The 14592-nt window shown below is 41.4% G+C and overlaps 1 protein-coding gene across 1 annotated transcript in view; it reads right to left on the bottom strand.

Moving 5' to 3' along the window:
* Positions 1-1683: 1683 nt before the first annotated feature.
* The window catches only part of HAAO (3-hydroxyanthranilate 3,4-dioxygenase), a 72685-nt gene continuing 59776 nt past the window's right edge, over positions 1684-14592 (bottom strand). The window contains exons 7-10 of the mRNA XM_006133988.4: positions 8649-8794; positions 7667-7735; positions 6222-6304; positions 1684-3492 (exon numbers count right to left, since the gene is read on the bottom strand). Coding sequence (XP_006134050.3) covers positions 3414-3492; positions 6222-6304; positions 7667-7735; positions 8649-8794 — 377 coding nt within the window. The 3' untranslated portion in view covers positions 1684-3413. The remainder of the gene's footprint in view (positions 3493-6221; positions 6305-7666; positions 7736-8648; positions 8795-14592) is intronic.

Genomic DNA, 14592 nt, shown 5'->3' with positions numbered 1-14592 from the left:
TATTATGGGAACTAATGAAGAACTTTTCTTTATGCACCCTCTCCACCCCACTCATGCTTTTATAGACCTCTATCATATCCCCCCTCAGTCTCCTCTTTTCTAAGCTGAAAAGTCCCAGTCTCTTTAGCCTCTCTTCATATGGGACCTGTTCCAAACCCCTGATCATTTTAGTTGCTCTCCCCTCTCCCAGCCTCTCTCTTCCCCTCTCCCACCTCCTTTTTCCAGTCTCCCCGAGTTTTGTTCAATAAAGAGAGTTTCTATTTTTGAACACACGTGTCCTTTATTTTGTACATCCGGAAGGGGGGCTTTATTTTGTACATCCGGAGAGGGGTAAGTGGAAGGAGGTGAGGGAAGAATGGGGTACGAGCCCCCGATGGGGAGGACTGGGCTGGCCTGCAGCCCCCCGATTGACCTGCCCCCCCAGATGGCAGCCTGTGGCAAGTCTAGCCGGTCTGATGGCTGAGTGCTGTGATGTGCCGAGTGTGGGCACTCAGGGCACTCCAAGCCAGGACTGCTTTGCAGGCGGGGAACTCCTGAGAACTGTCTTTCTAGGGTGGGGATCGGGTCCCTTTAAGCACAGCCCTCGGCTAGCCTGAGACAGCATCTCCACGCTCTAAGTCCTAATCTGATGCCCTGCCGGCACTGCTTCCAGCCATCCTTAACCTTGGTTCAGGGTCCAGTCAGTGTGGACATGCTAGTTCGAATTAGAAAAATGCTAATTTGAACTAGTTTTTAGGTCTAGATGCACTAATTCGAATTAGCTTAGTTCGAATTAACTAATTCGAATTAAGTTAGTTCGAATTAGCGCGGTAGTGTTGACATACCCTCAGAGACTAACAAAATAGTATCTATAGTATCATGAGCTTTTGTAGGAACAATCCACTTCTGTGGATAAGTGGAGCAAAAGGCACAGAAACTCCAAAATTTAAAGCAGAAAAGAAGGGGGGGGAAGAGAGAGAGAAAAACCCTGTCAATGGTAGTGCCTGTGCTAAATGAAACTAATGGAGTGGGCTGTAAGTGTCTGATACTTAGCTTTTGATGTCATTTGTTTATTGAATATAATGGTCAATTCAGTTCATGTCTTTGCTCAGTCCCTGGGTAATGGTTTCAAATTTGCATACGAAGGTCATTTCTGTAGTCTCTCTGTAGTTGGCTCCTGAAATTACTTTGTAAAAGAATGGGTACTTTTAAATCCATTAATGAGTGCCCAGGCAGGTTTAAATGTTGCCCCACAAGTTTCTGCATGATACTATATAGAATATCTGATTTGTGTCCATTAACCCTTTATCATAGAGACTGTACAGTATGGCCAATGTACATGGCCTAGGGGCATTGCTGGCACTTGATGGCATAGATCACATTAGAGAATGCAGTTGTATGTTCTGATGTGGTGACTTATGTGCTAGGTCCTGTGATGGTGTTGCTTCTATAGATGTGTGGCCAGAATTGGCAATGGAAGTAAATGTAAGTAAAGTTACTTACATGTGTGAGCATAACAGACTGGACCCTCATTAGCCAAACTCAGTTATTCACAGTGAGTTTCCCAGTTGTGTGTGAGAATTAGATAACTTCTGCTGTACTCTGTAATGGAAAAGCTTCTAGAGTGAGCCTTTCATAGAAGTTAAGGATTAAAGTCATTCCATCTGATATCTTCTCCCCAAAGGAATGAATAATAGCATAAGAGAGATATGACAGCTCAATTTAATAAACTCTGTAGGTGGTAGGCAGAAATACTGAAAAACTATAGGCAAGAACAGTCTGTTTTTAAGTTAAATTATTAATATAATTGCAAAAATCAAGCTACAGTAATTTTAGACTTTCACAAACATACAAATATTAAGATTTGGTAACACCACTTTTCTAACTAGTGTATTTTTTCAGTGTTTCAATGGTAAAAGGATCCAATATGTAGGCCTATGTAAAATCTTTGAAACCCTATAGGAAACCAGGGAAAACCACTTGTCATGCCTGATATTTCCAAAGTAAAAATCAAGTGGGGGATAGGAGGGATATCCCTTCCAGGTTTCTGAAAGAACAGCTGGTCACTTTTAAATGAAATTTGGCATTTGGAGAACTACAGGCAATCTGTGTGCTTTATCATACTGTATTTATACAATAGCAAGATACAATAATATATGTTGTATGAAGTATTAATTAATAATCGTGGTTCCTGACCAGTCTTTTATCTTTATGATCTCTTTTAATTTACTTGAAAACATGACCATAAAATGGTGAGCTACAACTACAATTTCTTACGGGGGCTCAGGAGAGCACAAGGATCATCCCCTTGTTATGCCCCAAAAAGGTTAGTGGAGACTTGATGATGGCTCCCTTTCCTCCCCACTGCAGTTGCCTGTGTGGGAGTGTGTATGGCTATGTCTACACTGCAGAGAAAAGTCAGAAAAAGATACGCAAATTGGAAACTGAAATTTGCGTATCTTTTAAAACATTTTTTTTGGGAAAGAGGCTTTTCTGAAATTTGGCCCATCTACACGGGGGCCAAATTTAGGAAAAAAAATCCTCTTTCAGAACATCCCTTATTCCTCTCACCGAGAGGAATACAGGGATGCCGAAAGAACACGTCCACTTTTTCAGAAACTGTTCTGAAAAGCAGATGCATACCTTGGATGCGGCAGAGCTGTGGTATCCCAGAAAAGCTCTGCAGTCTAGACATGGCGTATGTGACAGCTTCCATGTTCACCAGTGAGCTCACAAAATGATTGCAGCTTAACAGATATGAGATAGACAGATCTAAATCCCTTGATGTAGTCACATTGGGCCTCACCTATAGCTCATACTGGGTATGGGTTACTCACATGACTTGTCCCACTAAAGTCATTAAGTTACTAGAAGAGTTTCCTATTTGGAAAGGTATTTGATTTGCTGTAGTTGGCATTCATAGAGTCATGGCCAGAAGGGACCAGTGTGACCATGTAGTCTGAGCTCCTGTATAACACAAACTATCAGACTTCCCCAAAAAAATTCCTGGCACAGTTCTTTTAGAAAAACATCCACTCTTGATTGAAAAATTGCCCGTGATGGAGAATACACCACAACTCTTAGCACTTGTTCCAATGGCTCCTTATTCTCACTGTTAAAAATTAATACCTTCTTTCCCAGCTGAATTTATCTAGCTTCAGCTTTCAAAATCAATTATCTAGATCTGTATATTTGGCTGCATTACTTAAATCAGTTTTACATTTCTTTTGGAATAATGAATGTGCTGAGTTTTTTTACCAAATAGCTCATATGTGCCGATTTATCATGTGGCACATAGTATGCAAGTTTTTTGTTTAACTGGATCTATTGCCTGAAACCTAACTATCATTGTAACTTTATTATTAAACATATAATTCAGTTTCTCTGTGTTATAAAATTTTTGATCACCAACATTTAGTTTATGTTCCCAGAAATTAGGTGTAGGGTCTCTTGCGTATTGGATCTTGAGCAATGTAAAGAGCAACGCATCCTTCTGCTCTCTTCCAGTGGTACCTTCAAAAATACACAGAGAGATCATATAATGTAAATAGTAACATAGATGTAGTACAGGCTGAAATAATGGGGCATAGTTCTAAACACTTTTATCCTGGTTTTGTGTTGGTATAATTCCTTCAACTGCATAGTTATTCTTCACAAACACTGATACAAGAGAGGTCAGAAGCAAGACAAATTAAGCCAGCTGAAATATTCAAGTAGGTAAATATCCATATGTTATAGATGTCCTGAAATCAAAGGACTACGTTCTGCTTTGTTAGGGATAGTGGCAAAATAACTCCACTGAGCACTGAATTTAGTTCAAAAAGTCCAGATCTAAACCATGATTTCATATACCTAAAAGTTCTGAAATGTTTGTATCTGGAATCATGGCTTAGGGCCATCTCTCAGAGGGTACGTCTACACTGCATGGCCATTTTGGGATACCAGAGGTATCCTGAAGTAGCTACCCCATGTCTACACAAGCTGTCCAGTATTTAAAAATATTTTTCGAAATAATGGGCATGCTATTTTGGCATCCCGGTGACCCTCATTCCATGAGGGTTAAGGGATGTCTCGAAATAGCATGTTATTTTGAAATTTGGCACTGTGTAGATGTGCCAAATTTCAAAAGATGCTATTTTGAAATAGATTCAAAATAAGCATTGCATATCTTATTTTGAGCTTAGGGTGCTGTGTAGACTCACCCAAACTTATGCTATTTAATGTCTATTACAGTGTTGATCAGAGGCCACAGCCAGGATCATGGCCCCATTGTGTTAAATGCAGACCGTATACATAGTAAGAGAACCCCTGCCCCAAAGAGATTACAATTAAAGGTCTCAATCCAATGTGATCTGCTTGGGTTGATCTTTTTGACCAAGCTTACTTCAACTGACTCCAGATGGATTCTAAATACACCTAGTCTCATTGACCAGGTTGCAAGATTAGGGGCTAATTTAACACGTAGGTTCAAAACCCATGGGGTATGTCTACACTACCCTCCTAGTTCGAACTAGGAGGGTAATGTAGGCATACCGCACTTGCAAATGAAGCCCGGGATTTGAATTTCCCGGGCTTCATTTGCATAAGCGGGGAGCCGCCATTTTTAAAACCCCGCTGGTTCGAACCCCGTGCAGCGCGGCTACACGGGGTTCGAACCAGCGGGGTTTTAAAAATGGTGGCTCCCCGCTTATGCAAATGAAGCCCGGGAAATTCAAATCCCGGGCTTCATTTGCAAGTGCGGTATGCCTACATTACCCTGCTAGTTCGAACTAGCGGGGTAGTGTAGACATACCCATGGTGTGGTAGAAGGAGGAAGTGGATAAATGTAAGAATCATACATTTACGGAGAAAAATTTGGAGACAGCACTGTATTGTTAGGACAAAATTAAAATCTGTCTATTTTGACTAACAAAACGAGGCCCACAAAATACATGGAAATCAGCATGTTGTAGGGTCAAAGAGGAAGGATCTCAAAGCTGGAACTATCCTAAGTTTGTAAAGAGATGAAATAGAAGATCTAATAACATTTTATACCTCGAATTTCTGTAAGTCTAAGAAATTATAACTAATTATAATTATCATTAAAAAACCCTAAGCCTATATATTCTATATAGTACTTGTTATAAAAATTGAAGGGGTTATGGGGCCCTCTGGTACAGTATTTAGTGAAATATTTAGATTTAACATGTTATAGTGCTTCGAGTGGAAGTGGCCAGCATGTTAATAAAGTTATAGAATTTTGGCTTAATTAATAACATTGAACATAATTTTCTGCTGTTACCTATCACAATTATTCTATATTAAATTCTCTTTAAAACTTATTAAAAACATCATTAAGATCACTAGATAAATGGCCTGACTTTATACTTCTGTTCACAATTAGATGGTTTCAAGTATCCAGACAACGTTTTTTAGTGTTATAGGATGTCAAAATAGGAGATCCAAATATTTTTCTGGGGCTGGTATCCCTCCATAGGAAAGAAAAAAGTCATAACTGTCATATTCTGATAGCCCACTGCTTGGTCCTAACACTTTGCACTAATTGTTTATTTGGTTGCAGATAGGTGCTTTCTCTGATGGGGTAATTGTGTCACTTTCCAAAGGAATTAGCTGGAAAATGACATTCTTCTAATGAAAACATTTTTCATTCTCTGCTGGAAAACTTTTCACCAACTCTCCTTTGAACATCTTGACTGTCAACAGCCTATTTAGGAATGACCATACTAAGATCCCATTTCCTCACCAGGATAATGCACACAGGAGAAAGCTGTATTCCTGAACTGACATCTAGTTAGGAGGTTTTAATATGCACAGTGAGATCTGGTATCATGCTCAGGAAGTCACCTTTGAAGGGACAGAGGCTCAGACTCTCCCCCACCACCTTACCTGTACTCAGGGCAGGTTTTTTGTATCCTGTTTTTGTCAATCTGTTTAGTGAGAGATTTATTTTCTTGGTCTAACTCAGTACTCAAGAGGGGATCTAGGCTGGTCTATCAGCACCACCACATTTCTTCCTCAACACCCCTTTGTTCGAGTAATGTTGCCTATGCAGATACTGTGTTCACTGGGGCTATACTCAGATGTGCCTGTTGACACACTCCCTGGTATGTAGTGAATGAGTTTATTTGCTAGAAGTTCTGTGTAGCTGCCTTGTGCAGAAAGGCATATCTATTGGTCTCCTATGTATCCCAGTATGGAAATAGGGATTCTGTTGCCCAAACTAGGCATTGTTCTGCACTCACTTAGACAAAGCAGGGATGAGTAGGCTGTCACCAGCAGCGAGAACCAGTGCTTTACCACCCATAGTGACAACGGATGTGCCTTCCTGAAAGACAAGAACAAGTAAGTTGGCTTTTAATTCTTCATGTGTTGTCATTGGCAGAAAGAAAAAAGAACCACTTAGTAAGAAGTAAATCATGAAAGGAAAATGTAACATTTCCATAGAAATATAGCTTGAAAACTGTTCAGATCTAGGTGGCCTTTGTTAAAACTGTAGCTGATCTTCCCTGCCTGACAGTTAGCAGCAATTTAAAACATGACTTCAAACGTCATAGTCCCTCAGGTTCCCCATAGCTGACTCATTGCAGTTAATCTAACAGCCTCCTGATCATCGATATTCCTTTCTGAAAATCACAGGACTAGATTCCTGGAGTATTTTTCAAGCTTCTTTATTTTTAGTTTCTTTAAATCCCTTTTGAGATTTGAAAAGCAGTTCACAAGTCAATGGTGACCTGACAAAAATTACAGATAGGAGTCCATTTATACTGAAATGGACTCATCACTATTCTAAGTCTCAGCTATGTTACTGTCCTGTCTGACTTAGAGATGCCCCATTCATGTGAGCACATTCAGGGTCTTGCTGACTGTGCTCTTCTACTGGCTACAGTACAAACAAGTTCCCTTTGAGGTTTCTTTTGTTTAAAATTAGCATTTGATAGTCATTCCCTGTGAATTTAAACTAAATAGGAATCAGTGACTTTCTGGCAGCAGGCCTGACTTGTAAAATGGACACTTTCCCGTCTGCTTTCTTTTCTGCTGGGATGCAAATCTTCTCTTCTTTGTTTTTGGGATCCATTAGATTAGTGCCTGCCCCAGTATCTCTGCTCTGAATTAAAGTCTGCTGAACCATAGAATAGGTGTCGCTATCGCTTTCAAATAGGTAAGTTCTTTCACAAACCATGCAAATTACCTTCAGAGCTCTACTTGATTTGCATGGTTTGTGTAAGAACTTATCTACTTGAAAGTGAAATAGAGACATCTATTCTGTAGCTCAGCAGTCCTTAATTCAGAACAATAGCAGTCCATGTGCATAACTAGAGCACATGCTCTCTAGGGCCAGGGTAGGGAAGCAGAGGAAAGATTCCTGCAGCCCATGGTATGTCTTCTGTGGCTCTCTGGGAGGGATGCTAGTTGGAATCTAACTCCTTTCCAGGATATGGTGAAGGATGTTCGTGACCCTTAACCATTCCACCACGGTGGAGGAGAAAGAAGGGTTACTTTTCGAGCACTGATGGGTGACTGATGGTTTGCCATTGACTCCATAGCTCCTTGGCTATGGAATCTTATTAGAGAAGGAATTACATAATGTTTTTCTTGCCCATGACTAAGAAGTTTTTCTCGTAGAGTGATCTGTTCCAGATCCTCACAGACTAACAACCCACACTCAGTCCAGGAGAATGTCACTTACCAGCTGCCATAGCCAGATATCAGCATTCTTCTTGCTTTCTTCACTTACTCCTGGTCCATAAACTACAACCTGAAACATACAATAAGGAAAAGGCTGTGGATTTTATCCCAGTGACTGATGTATATGTGAATCTTCCTACAGTATGCAACACATGCTATTTTTAGGGAAAGTGTTTGTAGAATGTGACATTATTTTACGTACACTGTTGGAATTCACATTACATTTGTTAATCCCTTAAAGATACCTACTGATAAAAGGGGAACTGAACACACCTGCCACTCCTTATGCTCCTTCATATCCTCACTCATCTATTTCATTTGCTTCCTCTTTCTCTCAGTTTTGTACTTTTATTCTTGCTACCTCCTACTCTTGGAACAAACATCATCTTTTCCTGCACCATAGGGACTGATCCAAAGCCTGTTGAAATTACTAAGATTTTTCCCATTGACTTCAAAGGGCTGCAGATCAGGCCCCATGTGTCCTCCTTTTCCTCCTTCAAAGCCTTATTATTCTTCTAATCTGCAACGAGCTCTCTGACATCACTTCCAGGCTACTGCCTTGGGACTGTCTCTAAGTGTGATCCTAAGTAATCCAGGGTAGCTATGTTACTTTTTACATGTTTGTAAATTAATGTGAATGTTGAACAGTCATCAGATGCTAACAACTTTACTTTCAGTTGGGACTGGATTTGAAATGGTGATCTAGACATGAAAGGCTCTTCCACTGCTGATCCTTTGAATCAATCAGTCCCTTATCAGACTTGTTCTTTGATTAAAGAAGGAAATCCCAAATCAAAGTTGACCTCAGTGCCAAGAATGTTATTTGAAATTAAAGGGGTATAATGAACATGGGGGTGATTATTAAGAGAAACATGGAAATGGTTGCCTAATTCCCAATGATGTCCAATGGGAGTTGGTGCCTGACTGCTATTTGTAGCTTTGAACATTTTCCCAGGTGTCTTGAAGAAAATGAAAGCTCCTACCTCTGTCTCAAAATTGTCTGCAAACATGGCCAAGGATTTCTTCTGATTTATTTCTCCACGATGATCATTTAGCCAGATTTGGAAGGAAAAGGGATCCATGACTTCAATGGTATTTAGTGGAAAAGGGGTGTTTTTCAGGAGATCAGCTGCAAACAAAACAGAATGTTAATCGTAGTGAAACTCGCTTCCACTTGATATCTGATCTTTGATCTTTGCTAATAATTCTAGATGTCTAAGCCAGCTGTAAACACGAATGTTAGCTAATCAGAATGCCAATGACAAGCAATGTGTGCTGTTATAGAATTTAAATTTTGTATTTGATGTTATGGATCATATGCATGTTTTTGTGCTCTGATGGAATGGAACTTTCCATAAGAGGACTGGTGAATTGCCTTCCCCATATGCTTTAGACGGATAGCCAGACCAAGCAAAACAAGAGACACATAGGCCTTATTCAAATCAGGGCTTGTAGCCTTCTTTCAAACTCTCTTTGAAAGTGTTTTGCTTGAACATGACATGGTTTTACAACTATATTCAGAAATCATGTTCTAGTTATAGCAGGGTGCAAACCTTGGTGCACAGTCTCCTCTAGCAGGTTACTCATTTCCTTCCACACTGATACCCAAAACTGGTAAAATCATGTTGATGGGCTGATTCTCATTGCTATGACTTGAGTGGAATGACTTCTTCTTTACCTCTGTGTAAATAAGGTCTATTTTTCACATACTCAGCAATGACAATTTCTTAATTTCCTCTCCACCATGTCTTCTAAGGTATTATGAAAGTTTCATTGATTAGAGTGAAACAAATCAGTTACCACAGTCTTAAATTTAATAAAATGCAGGACAATGTAGCACTTTAAAGACTAACAAGATGGTTTATTAGATGATGAGCTTTCGTGGGCCAGACCCACTTCCTCAGATCAAATAAAATTTGATCTGAGGAAGTGGGTCTGGCCCACGAAAGCTCATCATCTAATAAACCATCTTGTTAGTCTTTAAAGTGCTACATTGTCCTGCATTTTGCTTCAACTACCCCAGACTAACACGGCTACATTTCTATCACTATCTTAAATTTAATAAAGAATCTTTCTCATGATGTTCATGCAGTTGTATTTGGAATTAATTTCCAGTAATTATCCTTCATAACTGGTCTATTTTAAAATAGCTAGAGGGCTAAATGAAGCTTTGCTTTTGCTAATGAGGTTCAAGGTTTGTGTCTTGTGTTGCTGTTATTTGAAATTAACTTCAATCATCCAAAATTATTTGAGGGATGGAAAACAACTTGGTGTACAGCAAAACTTAAAAAGCTCAATCCATTTGTGTTATAAATGCAAAGATTGCACTTGATCATGATGTAGAAGTACCTTCCAGGGGAGATAATAGCAGGTAATAAAGGATTCTTTAACTAGCACATTCAAATTAGAAATAAGGCACACAATTTTTAACGGTGAAGGTGAATAACTATTGGTACAAACCACCAAGGGAATTGGTGGGTTCTCCATCTCTTGATGTCTTCAAATCAAGATTAGCTGCCTTCCTAGAAAATATGCTTTAGTCAAACACAAGTTATTGGGCTAAATACAGGTGTAACTGGGTGAAATTCAATGGCCTGTGCATTGTAGCATGTCAGACAAGATGATCTAATAATTTTGTCTACCCTTCAAATCTATGACTCCATCAACCCCCAGAAAAGCGCAGAGATAATAAGTGCAGAGTGTGCTAGGTAGAATGTTCTGAGAAGGGATGGAGAATGCCGCTGAGGTACTTTTTCAAATGATAATCTCAAGTAGATGCAGGACGAAAGTTACAGTCAAAGGCATCAAGATAATGAACACACAACTGAGTCTTAGTCCCAGCACAGATAATATTGTGAGTTTTAGAAATGCAGTTTTATTTTACTGATTATATGAAGTTATCCTTCTTCTTTTCTAGAAGTCACAAACCTCAGTTAACATACTATTGCACCATGGTATCTTGAGTATAAATTGCCACATTTTTCCCCCAATGGGCCATTTTGAATATGATCCTTGTACAGCGTTTTTTATAGGAAAGGTCAGTGGATGAAATGTAATGCATTGTGTTAAAGAAACTATCACAATTTAATTGATTAAGAAATGCACAAAGTATTTGCAGCCATATTCATCCTCAAGAAAATGTGAACAAAATAAAACACTTATCAGCAGCTTTTGATACAGAAACAGCTTCTGTCATATAAATTAAAATCTCTATTACATTGATGACTGTTACAGTAAGCAGGTTACAAAGCTCAATTTGTAAAAAAAAACCATTTTTTTGTAATGCTGCTCTCCATTATCTAAAGTGCTAACACCAAAAAAATAATCTTTTGCTTAAAGCTCTTTTTGCTTAAAACTTATTTTAGAAAAAGGTACCTTATTTTGTCTTATCCAGCTCAATTGCTGAACAATTTTCTTTTTTGCAAAACAAAGCAATGCAAAAAAAAAAAAAAAAGTTCTAGAAATGGTGTGACACTATGAACAAACTCTGACAGTAAATCTGTTTACTTATAAGGTAGGACCACAAACACTAATAAAAATTAATTATATTTGTATAGGTATAGCATGGTGTCACTAGGCAAAGTAGAGATTAGTCTGGATACCTTAAGTGTCCATTTTCATATTTGAATATGCTTGGATTTCTTTTAGGTTTAACTTTAATTTTTAATTTAGAAGGTTCATACTGCTTTTTTTTAGGATAATTACCATGTGCCTGTAACGTTCTTTGCTCTTACTTTATAGATATGGATTCTCAATTTCTGCCACATTTTAACATAGTTTTTTTGGCTAGGAATGTATGTAAAGTATTTTATAGGTCACATCTACACATAACAGCAGAGAAAATTTGAAAGCATTCCACCCTGGTACTTAGTGTTCTAATTGATTTTTAAATGCTTCATTTGGTTAACAGTAATAGTCTACTCTATTGAGCATTATTTAAATAGCTGAGTTATTTCCACTGTCACAGAACATATGGCACTGTTTAACTGGAAAAAGCTTTCTGGAGCCCAAGTGGCTTAGTGATAGTGTTCCCTATTATGTGGGAGACTTAAACATGGTGCCAATCCATGCTGAAGTGGGAGGGGAACAGCAAGATGGATCAGCAAGCTCCATTCCTCTTGAGCCATTACTAGGCAGTGAGCCTCCAGCTGTTAAGGTTAAAAAGGAGTACAGTGCTCTTGGCTGGAGGAATAGTGGCAACAATTTGGGAGTATGGGTATGTTTAGACTGCACTCTAAAATCAAAATAAGATAGACAATTTGCACTACGCAAACTGTGTATCTTATTTTGATTTTATTTCAAAATAGGCTATTTCGAAATTTGGCATGTCTATGTGGAGCCAAATTTTGAAATAAAGCACTATTTTGAGACATCCCTTATTCGTCATGAAACAAGGTTTCCAGGGATGCCGAAATAGTGCATCCGTTATTTTGAAAATTATTTCAAAATAGCAGGCGCGTTCTTTGGATGTGGGGTAGCTATTTCGGGATACCGGAGATATTCTAAAATAGTCTTGCAATCTAGACGTACTCCCTATGAGGGGAGCATAGAGATAGTTTAAGCAAGGGTAACTGGGGTTCTTTGTGGGTTCAAATGAGATGGGAAGAGCCCTGCCAAGGATAGCGTTGCCAGCCATCTCTCAGAATTGGGCGCTATCTCCTGGAAGTTACTGCAGCTAATCTGGGAGAATTTTGCCTGCTAAAAGTTCAGTGGTACAGTGGAACTAGGGCTGGCTCCCTGCCTCCCTTGACCCACACCACTCCTGGAAGCGACTTGCACATCCCTGGGGTTCCTGGGAGGCATCAGGGGGCAGAGGATCTATGTGCAGTGCCCCCGCCCCCAGCACTGACACCACAGCTCCCATGGGCTGGCAATGGGCACTGTGTCCAATGGGAGCTGTGGGGGAGGTGCATGAAGGGAGGAGCTGCACACAAAATCATGTGTCCCCTCCCACAGGGGCCACAGGGACATTCCAGCCACTTCTGGGAGTAGGAGCTTGTCATAGCCTCACTGTATCACTGCCTGGGAGCTGCCTCAGGTAAGCAGTGCCTGGTTGTAGCCTGCATCCCTCACCTCCTTCCATATCCCAACTCCCTGCCCCAGCCCTGAGCCCCTTCCTGAACCCAGACTCCCTCTGGGTATGTCTACACTACAGCGCTAATTCGAACTAACGCATACAGACTAAAAAACTAGTTCGAATTAGTGTTTTGCTAATTCAAACTAGCATGTCCAAATTAAGTGGACCCTGAACCGAGGTTAAGGATGGCCGGAAGCAGTGCCGGCAGGGCATCAGATGAGGACTTAGAGTGTAGAGCTGCTGCCTCAGGCTGTGCTTAAATGGACCCGACCCCCACCCCGGACAGACAGTTCTCAGGGGTGCCCTGCTTGCAAAGCAGTCCTGGCTTGGAGTGCCCTGAGTGCCCACACTGGACACATCACAGCACTCGGCCATCAGCCCGGCTGCACTTGCCACAGGCTGCCATCTGGGGAGAGGAGGCAATTGGGGGGGCTGCAGGAGAGCTTCCACCCCCAGAAGCCCGCAGAGCCAGCCCAGTCCTCCCCATCGGGGGCTCATACCCCATTCCTCTCTCACCTCCTTCCACTTACCCTTCCCTAGCCCCCCTTCCTGATGTACAAAATAAAGAAAACGTGTGGTCAAAAATAGAATCTCTCTTTATTGAACAAAACTCGGGGAGACTGGGAAAAGGAAGTGGGAGAGGGGAAGAGAGACGGTGGGAGAGGGGAGGGCAACTAAAATGATCAGAGGTTTGTAACAGGTCCTATATGAAGAGAGGCTAAAGAGACTGGGACTTTTCAGTTTACAAAAGAGGAGACTGAGGGGGGATAGGATAGAGGTCTATAAAAGCATGAGTGGGGTGGAGAGGGTGAATAAAGAAAAGTTCTTCATTAGTTCCCACAATAGAAGAACGAGAGGACACCAAAGGAAAGGAATGGGTAGCAGGCTTCAAACTAGTAACAGAAAGTTCTTCTTCACAAAGCAAATAGTCAACCTGTGGAACTCCTTGCTGCAGGAGGCTGTGAAGGCTAGAACTAGAACAGAGTTTAAAGAGAAGTGAGATAAAGTCATGGAGGTTGGGTCCATGGAGTGGTATTAGCCAGGGGGTAGGAGTGGTGTCCCTGCCCGAAGTTTGTGGAAGGCTGGAGAGGGATGGCACGAGACAAATGGCTTGGTCACTGTCTTTGGTCCATCCCCTCCAGGGTCCCTAGTGTTGGCCGCTGTCGGCAGACAGGCTACTGGGGTAGATCGACCTTTGGTCTGACCCAGGACGGCCATTGTAAACTCAGGGCTCAGGGTCGGGGGTCTCAGTGGACCACCTTGATTTTCATGCACACCTGCTCCTGGGTGGCCAGGCTGGCAGCTATCCTGCCCTAGACGGCCGCTCTCCTGTGCCTAGTGCGGAGGTCGTGGACGAGGTCCATGATGTCCGCACTAGACCAGGCGGGTGCCTGCCTCTTGCAGTCCCGGACAAGCTCCCTGGAGCTGCCAGCCTGGTCCCGGGAAGAGGGGGGAGGGCTGGGGGGCATCGGGTGGCTGGCTCGAGCCGTGCCAGGTGCAGGGTCTGTTAGCTGGGTGCTGGCAGGCTTGCACCTGGCACGGGCACCATAGCCAGCCCGTGCCCCTTTAAGGGGTCCAGGGCTGGGAGGGGGGCAATAGAGTTTCCCTGGTGTTGGCCAGAGTGGCCACCAGGGAAAGCTGGGGAGAGCTAGCCTCCCACTAGTTCGAATTAAGGGGCTACACACCCCTTAATTCGAACTAGTAAGTTTGAACTAGGCTTAGTCCTCGTACAATGAGGTTTACCTAGTTCGAACTAAGCGCTCCGCTAGTTCGAATTAAGTTCGAACTAGCGGAGTGCTAGTGTAGCGCCTATCAAAGTTAATTTGAACTAACGTCCGTTAGTTCGAATT

The sequence above is a fragment of the Pelodiscus sinensis genome, chromosome 3, assembly GCF_049634645.1.
Source record: "Pelodiscus sinensis isolate JC-2024 chromosome 3, ASM4963464v1, whole genome shotgun sequence".
Lineage (NCBI taxonomy): Eukaryota > Metazoa > Chordata > Testudines > Trionychidae > Pelodiscus > Pelodiscus sinensis.
This window is presented reverse-complemented; position numbering and strand designations above follow the sequence as displayed.